General features: G+C 25.8%; 1 protein-coding gene across 1 annotated transcript; it reads left to right on the plus strand.

The window, feature by feature from the left end:
- The first annotated feature begins 2,075 nt into the window (after nucleotides 1-2,075).
- On the plus strand, nucleotides 2,076-8,259 carry LOC112592206. The gene is made up of 7 exons (XM_025336222.1): nucleotides 2,076-2,103; nucleotides 2,194-2,273; nucleotides 4,670-4,813; nucleotides 5,501-5,743; nucleotides 6,574-6,806; nucleotides 7,847-7,979; nucleotides 8,065-8,259. Exons 1-7 carry the CDS (start codon nucleotides 2,076-2,078, stop codon nucleotides 8,257-8,259), a joined length of 1,056 nt encoding a protein of 351 aa, XP_025192007.1.
- The last annotated feature ends 4,530 nt before the right edge of the window (nucleotides 8,260-12,789 follow it).

Genomic DNA, 12,789 nt, shown 5'->3' on the forward strand with positions numbered 1-12,789 from the left:
ACTGTTAAAATTTTAATTTTAATTTTTGGTGTACTTGATATAAACAATAATAATTTATTAAAATAATTATATACCTGTATGATTTACTTGTTGCACATAGTAACCAACTATACAGCAATACATGGAACTCGTCGTCGCCGCTTCAAAAATAACGTACAATTGACGCCACTTTTTGGTCTTTGTAATGTAGCTGCATTGTTCAAATCAGATTTAAAGTAATACTATATTTAACAACACGATTGAAAATTTAAATACTATCTTTGAACCAAAACAAAAGAAATTAGAACAATATGATTATAACGATATTTAACCATTTGTTTTATTAAAAGTGCCTATTTACTTTTATAGTGCCACGCTCAAGAAATGTTTCATACCGACGGACCTTCCTCGAGACTCGCACTACGACAGCTAGGCGTTCGAGACAAAAATGCTGTTCAACTCCCTCTCCATAGACAACCGGATTGTTGTTGAGAACTCCCTTCATCACCACGTCTTTGTCCTAACGATCTTTAAAACACTGGGCAAATCCATTTACATCCGTAATAGCTGATGGGGTAGAGAATGTTATTGGATATATGTGTTGCTCGCAACATGATCAGTAGGTACAGATGTATATGAGTGTCAACTCATCTGCGGATTACCGAACTACTGGAAATTCTTGTATACAAATATTATATATTAAATACGCACCCCTATTCGCCAATAACCCATTATATGTTTTTACGTTTTAACGTTTTTTTTTTTTTTTTAGAATCCATGTCTAAAAAATAATAAAACTGTATTTCTGATGTAAATATTTTGATTGCAATACAGATTGTAGGTACTTATAAATTGTAATATTTATGAGAATTTAAATGGGAAGGAAAATAGTGTATTTACATCAGACACAATTAGTTCAGTTGTTAAATATTATATCGGGACGCAATTCATATGAAAAATGGATCTTTGAACGCAATTCGTTTGCGCCGTTTTTGTCAACATATAGTTTAATCATTTCTCCAGAGTACCGCCATGAAAACAATTTCTTCGAAACGTTAGAATTTGACAATATGTGTTTAATAATTCCTTTGAGATGGATAAAGCTATATTTTATTTTAGAATTATTTGTTTCACAATGGAGTATTAATATTTTATTCTTTTATAAATTTTTTAAAAATTATTTATATGAGATAAAATATGTACTAAACATAGTGTCTAGATCAGGTATGCCCAACCCGCGGCCCGCGAAGGTGTTCCAACCGGCCCGTGATCATTTTATAAAAATTAAAAATTTGTATAGGTGTAAAAAAAAAAAATATTATTTACAAAAAAATGTATTTTATTAAGTTTTTAAGAATATAAAATATTTTACAATTTTGAATTTTTATAAAAAAAAAAAAATGCATTGGATTTTAGAATATTAATAAAAAAAAATTAGTGAGAAATTTGGGCTTGTTTTTCTTTAATCAATCTTTCAATGTTCGGAGTGAAATGTGTAAAGCTAATTCTTAATAAGAAGTGTAAGTACAATAGATATACCTATGACTAGTCTATATTTTATCGAAATGAACAAAAAAAAACCCATGAAGCATATACGGCCCGCAGTACAAATATACATTTTGAATGTGGCCTGCCAGTTGAAAAAGGTTGGGTATTGCCTGGTCTAGATAATTCCGAACGCTCATGAGCCATGGACCTACAGCTACAAGCTGTACCTATGTTTTGGAATACAGATTTAATGATTATCATACATACAATTTATCGAACAATTTCTAATACATATTTGAAAATGTACATTTTAATAATATATCATAAGATATTGTGTATTTTTTAATTTTCATCAATAACACAAATTACACACAAAAAAAAAAAACCTTGTTAACGTAGATATAGGTATCAATAAAATAAAATATATGTGTAGTCATAATTATGAATACATTTATGTAGGTGCATTCAGTTAGCAACTGTTTGTTTATGCATTTTTATTTCATTTTGTTAATAACGTTTATGCCAATAGAATTTTTTCGATTTTACTAATCTGATTACTGATATATAGTTAATTTTCTTTTCTACATAAGTACATAACACTTTTGAAAATGAACAAAAACGTGATAAGCTATACAGGTTAAATAATATGTGCTAATATTTACGCTTTGAGTCTTAAGATCTAACATGTTTACCTTTTTCTAATTCATTATTATTTTATTTATTAAGACTGCTGCAGCAAATTGGAAAAAATCGCTTCTAAACGGAGAATTTATGGATCTGAGTCGGTTCTCAGGTTGAACAAAAAAGTAATGAATTATGAAATTTTCTGTAACAAAATATGAAACAAATTAAGCTGCTAGGTAGTACCTACATCCTATTTATTAATTATTAGTTTGCTGAAGGCACATACACTATAACTGCAATAGAAGCTGCGACGAGTGTCTATAACCATTCATAAAGTATGCTTATGTAACAAATACTTGGTAAATAGAAGATAAGTATGTAAAAAAGGATGTCATCGCGCTATTTATTTTCTCTCTGGCCCGCATAAAACACAGATAATACGAGTTCATACAAAATACCCATATTTTTTATATTTTTGAGTAATCTTAGTATAAAATCACCCATAATGAAAGTAATAATGAAGGATATTTTTTAGGATTATTATTTCAATTTGTATAAATATTCCCTCACAACGATTTGATATTCATAAAAATTTTAATTTTTAAATAAAATAATGATAAAATATAAAATCGACATACCAAAATATTAATACAATTTATATTCAATAATTTGTTTAATAGGCAATTTTGCTCTAATATTAATTAAAAATAATAAAAATTAGGATTTTTTATGAAAAAAAATAATGGGTTGATGTTCTCATAAAATAAATTGATAGAACAAAAGTAAATTTAATTATAAACAAACATTAAAAATTAGAAATGAACAAAAAATATAAGGTAGATACGCAATTTTATATGAATACTATGCTATCATAAAAAGGATTTCATTCATGCTCAAGACAATATACATCATGATTTAAAGTAAATTTAACAGAACCCTATAAAATATATTTCACGAGATATTTATAAATAACAATATACTTTTATAATGTACTCAGCAAATAGGGAAAGTTTCTCTAATTATTCTCCCTGTATCCTTCACAACAGCCTGCTTTTATGGTTAAGAAATTAGTATCTAATTCGTCTTTTTAAATATTTACACATTAGAGAAGTCAAATATTTATAAGAAATACGAAAATAATACGTAATACATTTTTATTTAAGTTCAGATACTTAAAATTAATATTACAAATTACAATAATTGTAACTCTCCATAATACTAATACAGCTATGGTCTAAAATCATATTTAAAAAATATATTAATTGTTAATAAAACTTCTTCTAATGTCCTGACAAGGACTATACAGTAAGTTGTTTTTTATATACTACAATATCATGTAGCTATATAGGCAATATATATAGTTGGTTAATATTTTTAGTAGAATTAAAAATTTAAATAAAAAAATCTTATTAAAAACACAAATGAATAATTAATAATAATTATTGACAAGTGCGTATGCCTTTACAAATAATTTTTTGTAATATAATGAAAATCACAATGATTAATTTTGCAACTGGTTTATTAAAAAAATAAATAATAATCTTTTACATTATCGTCACCCAATAAATTCCGTAGTCCAAAAGTCTGAAGGTTGTCTCATAAATATAGACGTATATTACGGTGCATAAATATACTGCAAGTCTATTATTTGTTCGATATAGCGACTTATATGTTAATGATTTGACGGAAAATCGACAAAAACGACCACCACCAGGAGACAGTGCAAATAGAGTAGGTACAATAGAACCTCAAATAACTGTCAGTTTTGGGATCATAGTCTTGACAGATAATCGAAAAGACAAACGAATCATTATTTTCAACATACAACATACATATTATTATTTATTATTATTTCAATAATTATAAGTTATAACTAACTGAATTTTTAATATAAAGATATGTCTGCAATTGCAATGGATTGTTTTTATCTCATTAATAAATGTAAATATCACTTATCTAGTTGATATTTCCAGTTAGTTTTATATAAACCGCTTACCTAAAAGAATATAAGATTTTACTGTATTAGTATCCAAATAGTTAGGTACTATTATATAAATATATACAGAGTGATTCTTTTATCTAGTTAACATAAAACAACAGTTTTTTCAATATTTTTTTAGCTATCCAATATATTATATATATAGTTATTAACAATGAATAGTCATTTTTAATAAATACTCTGAAAACAAACATAGATAGTTTTTGCATTTTATAATTTTTTATTTTTTTTTATTTTTGTAATTTATAATCATATATTACTATATTCGTAAATAAAAAATAAATTGTTTTAAAATATATTAATAATTTATCAAAATAATTCATAAATTAGATCTTATTTTTGGTGATATCAAATTTAACGGTGGCGAGTTGATTTCCTTTTTAATATTTCTCATGGTATAGCTTCGATCTTTACTGTTTATAGCAGTTTAAAATACATGACTATATCCCCATAATATATCCATATTAGTTATTGTCTTTAGGTACTAATTATTTTAATTAGATAAGTGCCGATTATTAGCTGTGAAAATATGTATATAGCCAAAATTAGCTTAAATTAATAATAGAATATTAATTACAGGAATCCAAACTTGATGTATCTAATAAAAATCTTCTCAAAGTATCAAAAAACCAAATGAAAAAAATGCCGTTTATTTGTGCTAGTAGTGCTAACAAAAGTTATAATATGGGTGTAAACATACAAACAGCTTTGTCCATGATAAAAGTAAGTATTAATAACAATAAAATTAAAATTATGAATAATATTTAGTCATACCCCACCTAGTAAAATAGTGATTACCTAATACGTTTATAATATAATAAATATAACATCATATTAGAATATTATTACAAATCATGTTTAAAAAAAGCTTATGGTTAAATTGTGTTATATATTGTAAAATAATAAGTAATCGATTTTTGTTAGTATAATCTCCAAGTACGTACCTAATTAATTAATATATAAAAGCCATACAAATACCGTTTTGATATTTGGAAGTCTTTGAACAGAATATATCACGGATTTCACAAATAAATAATGAGAATAACACATTTTTTGCTTATTAAAAACATTTAATATTACAATATATAGTATATTTCTATTACAACTACCTACCCTATTTAATTTTACTTCATACTAAATTATAAAAACCATCAATTTTCAAACAAAGCAAAAACTTATCTAGAATAACGCTCATTTTTTTTTTTCAATTTTAATGCATATAACATACTTTAATAAATATAATACAATTTATCTATTATTTGTTAAGTAAAAATGTAATTTTGAATAGCAAAATAAAGGTTCATATTATAGGTTTTTAATATAAAAACATTTTTTTATTAAATACAATAGTTATTAGTCATTTTTGTTTAGTTAAATTTATTTATAATAAATATCATTATGAAAATTTAGCAATTCCCTGATCAAAGTTATGATGATCTGGATTCAATAAATGGATCTGCTAACTTCATCATTGAAACAAAATTGAACAAAGACAGCAAAACGAGCTTAATATCGCAACAATCTTCAGATGGACATATTTGCCCAGCTTTATCGGAAGAAAAATTTTTAATCCAAGAAGACAATATTGATAATGGTTTAAATCTAAACCCATGGGCAGTAGAACAAACGGATTCTTTTACAAATCATTCTGAGGTAACTAACTTATATGAAGTTATATGTAGATCACGGATTTATATGCACTAAAAAACATCGAAATATGCAGAAAAAAATCATGAAAATATGCAACAAATATGCAAGAAAATTATTTTTATGTATTTATTAAGCAACTTAAAATAAATAATAATTTAAATGCTTAATGAAAATTTTTCGCTTTAATGTGCAATACAAATTTGAATTTTGTAAAAATATACAAAAATATCCAATAGGTAAAACTATTAAATATACAGAAATATGAAAAAAAAAAATGTTATCATTAAATTCAAAGTATTATGATTCGTAAAGATAACTAACGTGAACGTGTAAGATAAATGAAAATAAATTATAATTTATATTATTCATAATTAAAAGAGGGAGGAGAATAGCTCATTCTGACAGTCTGCGGTGTTAGCGATGAAACTAATAAAAATATAAAAATAAATATTATTCATTTCATGATTAATTAACCTTTTTTTACACTTAAATAGAAATCATAACCGTAGATGTAATTTATATAAATACCTACCCTCTAATTACAAAATAAATAAAAAAACAATATCAATGCTAAAATGAACGATTAATCAAACACTTTTAACGCCAAATATATAATAGATATTCATTTTATGTTGTAGTTCGCGTTAACCATCCTCGAATTTATAAACATAATCTTAAAACTTTCATCGACCATCGTATTATTTATACATTTTATGACAAATACCTGAAATGTATCATATTTGAATTTGTCCAATAGAGTGTGTACTTTAACGATTGCACAGTATATAATAAATTTAATAAATGCTCATTTTAATGTTGAATTTCTAAATTAGTGCGGTCAACAAAAAAGTTCTTGTTCGTGTCCAAATCGTTCCATGGAAAGTTACCATAAAGTAATGGCTCCTTTTATGACGCATTTGAAACGTAAGCATAAATCAATAGAAGTTCCTCAAAACCCTTACACCAAAGCAAAAGTCGTACAATACTATGAATTATTGTCTAAACACATGCAGGAGCTTAAACTAACTATAAGCGCAATGGACAATGAACTTCGAACACTAACAGAGTAATAATTTTCGAAATTAATTATCCATAATTAATATATGTCTTAATAATAAGTAGTCTATTAATAAACTAACATTTTAATATTAAATTGATTTTCTTTGAACATACTTCGGTAATACCGTATCTTAGGAACATACTACCTATACAGTATAGTGGTGCCATTTGAGCTAGACTAAGAAGTGAAGAGGAACAATACTTTGTCTTAGGAATAATTTATAGAAAAACTAAATTACTTTATCTGGCTACACTTTTTATGTTATGATAATTATTATTACTATTATTTATTTTATTTTTTTTTTTATGGAAGTTTTTTAATGATTCCTTTTGAAATATGATTCACTGTGTGGTGCCGCTACTTAACTCTATAACTTAAACAAATTTAATTTGAATAAAAAGCAACGATTTTAACGTGAATTATGTTCGAAAATTATGTTTTCTCTACGTTTCCTGCGGCCATTTTCAATCACTATTGCTCATATCAAAACTTGTATTTTTTTTTTAAACGGGAAATACCGCGTTCTTCTGTATGTATATAACAGTAAATTTCGAGTGTATCTTGTCATTGAGTGCATTATAATATATTAACTAAATATATACTTCGGAGTGACTTGTAAGTTTGGTGTTTAACACTAATTTTATCCAGTAACCTCCTCCACACTCATCACAATTGTTCTAAACATAATGCATTTTCTTAATTTTCATTTTTTTAATTTAAATAAAAACAATCAGAACAGTAAATATTTAATAATACACGATAGGGAGCCGTCTTCATCGTAAGTCAAAATTACCTTCATAGAACTTGTAACTTAGTTAATACCTATGTTAATCAACTAACTTATACTCAACTAATTTACTATAGGTACTTAAAACTTTTTAAATTTGATACATAATTAGTTTTTTTGTTTACCAACTTGCTCAGACTTAGCAATTTACGATACATTATAATTTTTTTTTTCTTATATAAAAATTTTCGATGATCAAACTTAATAGATTATTAGGTACTTACTAAACAAGTAACGTAAATATTATTTATGTTATTAGAAAATATAATAAGCTGTACGATCAACATATTCGGGATCAAAACAAAAATCTCATACCGATATTACTTGATACCGAAGATCAAATTAAGGCATTACAATCGAAAGTCGGAAATGCCATTGATGTGTACAAAGAAGTAAAGAAATTAAAAACAATCAAGTTTCAGCTAATCTACAGAATTATGTATTTATGAACAACACACAAACGTTTGATTATTTTAGGCGTCTTTTGTGAACACAGATGAACTATCGAATTCGTCATCGAATCTTTTGGCCGATATTAAAGCAAATGAAGATCCAAGACCTAAAGAAACGACAACTATACATTTATCCAAAGTTTTACGGAGAGTCCAGTCCCTACAAGAAAAACTCAAGACTGGCCATTTCCTTCACGGTTGTGGTGACCAGGCAGAATAATTGCGTACAAATATTTTATAGTCGTCATTAAAACTATTGTTACCTACTAATATTACAAAATACAATCGATTGGTATGTAGTAATGATTAGGAGGACATGGTTATTATTACATTTTAAGTTTTAAAAATATTTGTGCTACAATAATGTATTGTATTTAATAACGATTTCAAGGTAACTAAACTTGTACATTACTATAAAGGCTCCGGACACAGAGCGCGAGCTGATCGCGTGGTCTCTGTAAAATAATACAACCGAATCGTTGCCGGCTGCGTACACGGCCGCTACAGCAGACCGCGTTCTGTGTTCCCGAGCCTTAACTACTAAGCACCGGACGTTTATATACTTTTTGTTTACATTATATATTATTAGTAATTATAGCGACTAGACATTTTTCTCGCCTAATTCTTGTTAATTTCAAATTCTACATTCTTAATCGAGTGTGTGATGACTGAATGACTGAACACTTGAAAAAATGAAGATCTTAACACTCCCGATATAATTAAAAATGAATATCAAACAACTTGGTTTTACTCATTCTGTAGGGATGAACACATGGTTATTATTTACCACATATTTTTATTTATTTTTTTGGTATGTCCAGAATAAAAAAAAAATATTTAAAAAGTATTATTCAATTATTTTTTATAAAACAGTTTGAACATAGATTTTACTTTCACATTTATTACAAATAACGATAAAAAACAGTTTGAATCTTTGAACAATAAGATAATTTTTACTAAATAGAAGAAAATTTTCAAAAATATGATTAATGGTCTTGAATATTTGTTGATTAAACATTAGGTAAGTACAATATGCTAAATTTATTTTCACCATACTGTATAAAAAAAAAAATACTAGTCTTCATTTGGTGGTCACTTAGTTATGTAGTTAGATTTCAAATGTTAAACATGCATTAAGTATACCAACATATTTTAATATTAGCATAAACAAACTTATGTTATATGTAACGCATGATATAGTTGAATTACTCTCGAAGGCATTGCTTTAGTTGAATTATGTAAGGTCAGCTTACAATCTCATTAGATTGTTTCATTTTTTACATAACATACCTATAACAAGTACCTATAACATAGTATAAACATACTCTATTTTTAAGTAAGAATGCACCGTCGGGTGGCAGACGAAAACCGGTTGGAATTCCCACATATTCGTCCCCCTCAGAGAATTTCAGCCGCCGGCGGTCTCACTACTTTGTATACGTAGTGAACTTAATGATACAGTAGATAATACAAGTAGAAAATGCATATTATATACTGTACGTTGTCAATATAAATTGAATTACTAAGTTCTCTGTATGCACGACAGCATCGAAAGTAACCGGCAGATGGTAAAATAATTATTAATTCTGTGTGAGGCATGTGGTTCTGCCTCTGACAACGATGCACGACGAGATGCATTTATATTTGAATGTAGATGAACAGTATAGTTACATATTTTTCTATACAGGTTCTACTAGATTAAAATTATACGAATAACAATATAATTGTATACGTTTACCTCGTTACAGGCTTAGCTAAAGAGTCGCATCCCGTTTCGCCGTTGTTTGATTTGAGATTAACCAAATTGGTTTACGTTTATAGAATATTATCACTTTATAGAATTAAGTAGGTAGGTAGCTATTAAGTGTAGGAACATTTATTTTATATTTTAAAAACTATCTCATTTATATTTTGTACGAATTATACATAAATATGATTTCATATTGCAAAAAATTGCTTCTAAATGAGAATTTTAACTATTTGACCTGAACAGCTGAACAGAAACGGAAACCAATTCAACTCAGCTTAATAAAATACCTTTTTTAAACGGGAACCAATTCGATACTAGTTTTTCATTTCACCGTCAATTTATTTCCATTTTGTACCTGCCGCCTAGTGATTATATTCCTAATATTCAGTTATCAGTTATTGATTTATGTCCAACGAAGATATAGTATAGGTAGTATTGCAGCAATAAATACAGTGATTTTTTTAACGAACACTCATTATTTTATAATTTTTTTTTATATTATTTTTAATGGAAATAAAACAAAAATTCTTTAAACATTTTATAAAGCAGAATATTTTCTGGAGTATTTTGATATGATATGAAAACCGAAATTTGGATAAATAGTTTTTTAATTATTAGTATTTAAAGTTTAGATAAGCGTAATTGAGTGGTATAGGGATATTTTATAATATAAAAATACAATATTTTCGTGTTTAATAATTTTCATCATGAACTAATCTAAAATAACGCTTATAATGGGCATTTAAGTCAGTCTTCGACAATTATCACTTCTATTCGTAATAAATAATAACCATACATATATATTATATATGGTTTGTACATTTCCTATTACAAATATTGATGGTACTACGCGTATTTTAGTCTATATTATGCTCGTTATGTGGTAAGTGATAGCCAATGTATATGTCTGTGGTGATAGCCTTATTTTATAATATAAAATATTTTTATACTATTATCATTGATTATAGAATACTGAATAGACAGATAGACAATGGTATAGGGATTTTCGATGACTAAAATTGTATTTATAATAGCTGCCAATAGGTAGCGTTGTATGAATTAATATTATATTAATTAATTATATATTATATTAATATTATATGAATGTAACAGAATTTAAAAAAAATTAATACATAATAAATAAAAGTTAGGTAATATATTTTTAATACTTTAACAATATTTTAATTTTAAATGTTAATAGCAATAGTATATTTACTAACTTGATGATATCGTCATGATGTAATCGTCTGAAATATAATTATTTAAAATTAAATGAATAACTATAGAAACATTGAAGTTATTATTAGCTATTAATTATTTCATTCAGTACCTATACAGAAATATAAAATTATTTTTTTTTCATTTATTCTATAAATAATTGTGTTTTTAAATTTTAGCTTTGACACTAAAAAATATTTGTACAGTGATTTTTGTACACATTGCGAAGTGTAGGTACAATGTTGTTGTACAAAGTAACTAGATTGTACAAGTTGTGTTATACAATTCGCGATGTGTACAATAATCACTGTACAAATTCCGAAGTGTACAATTGTTGTACAAATCATAAAATTTAAAAACATTACATACCTATACCTAGGTACCTACTTATTTTGATTAATACGAGTATATTGTTATATTAACATATTTTTAGATGATATAAAATTATATATAATCGTAAAAAATGTAGGTATAGTAATTAAAAACATTTTATAAAAGTGAGGAAAAGGGTTGAAGTTTGATGGTCGGAATGTGCTCTTATATTATATTTTTGAGCTTAATAATAAATGTTTTTATCTAGGCTTTTCCATACAACAACAAATTATTAATTAGTTTATTTTAAATTATTTAGTTTTAGTTATGTGTATACGAGTACCTATAGGTAAACCTCATTACTGATTAGTGTAAATGTGTAAGATATTATCAATATGAATACTAAAATTTCTTAAAATGAGCTATTATAAATAATATGCTTTACGAATGCTATTTCTGTAATATATAGAATATAGATTTTCTACTGCTAAAATACTAATTCAACACTCCTAGCTTTAGGGACCTATTGACTATTAACAACATTAGGTAATAATGTAATATGGATACATTTAAATCATTACAAATTCAGTACCAATTTAGTATTATATTCACCTGTATAATATATTAAATCGTGTCACAGTCAATAACTATTTTTTTAATCTTTAATCTTTTTAAAACATTTAGTTTTTAGATACCTACCTACTCATCTACCTACAACATTCTGAAATAATTATTTTTAGCTCTTTTTAAAATTGTAAATGCATATGCATGAATTTATTGTGACATGTAGTTAAAACTATAGTTATAAATAATTACAATTAGTTCTTACAACTTGGAGGTTTACTGTTTAGAAGATCTTATTTTCGTGATATCGTGTTATTATAATGTGTTAACTTAGATATTAATGTATAGGTAGGTACAATGGATGAATGTAAGTTTCTATGTACATTTTTACACGGTAAAAAACTCATGTTAGCTCCTACATTACCCACTTTGATCTGTGATGATTGGGATGTTAAGTCTATACTCTATACTGAGTCTATAGAATAGGTATTTATAAGTATATATTATTTTTATAATAAATTATAGATAATATTATAATATTTTATATAGACAGCAGTGGATTTTTCAACAATTATTTTGGTGAGGGGTTCTAAAAAGTAATAAATATGTAAAAATTATATATTTTATAATATTATGAATTATTATAAATTATTTAATATTATATAAGCGCTGGAGAGGGGCAGATACCATGGACCCCGTAAATTTGTTAATTTATATAATAATTAATTGTAATAATATTATATATATTATTAAATTATATTCTATAATCAATGATATTATACATGAGAAAAATTTAATTATGTTTGGCCATGGAGTGTTTATGGAGTCTATAAATGTATTAAATAATGTACTTAACTAACTACCTATATTTTCTTAGTGTTAAATTAAAACATTTGAATATTCAAT

This window comes from Melanaphis sacchari, unplaced genomic scaffold (genome assembly GCF_002803265.2).
Source record: "Melanaphis sacchari strain LSU unplaced genomic scaffold, SCAv2.0 Contig15_pilon_pilon, whole genome shotgun sequence".
Classification (NCBI taxonomy): Eukaryota; Metazoa; Arthropoda; class Insecta; order Hemiptera; family Aphididae; genus Melanaphis; species Melanaphis sacchari.

Bases quoted from the DNA above. Each gene is read 5' to 3' on its own strand.
- LOC112592206 (XM_025336222.1), top strand. From the start codon at position 2,076: ATGAACAAAAACGTGATAAGCTATACAG. The intron at 2,104-2,193 runs GTTAAATAATAT...TTATTTATTAAG, and splicing joins AAACGTGATAAGCTATACAG to ACTGCTGCAGCAAATTGGAA. The intron at 5,744-6,573 runs GTAACTAACTTA...TTTCTAAATTAG, and splicing joins CTTTTACAAATCATTCTGAG to TGCGGTCAACAAAAAAGTTC.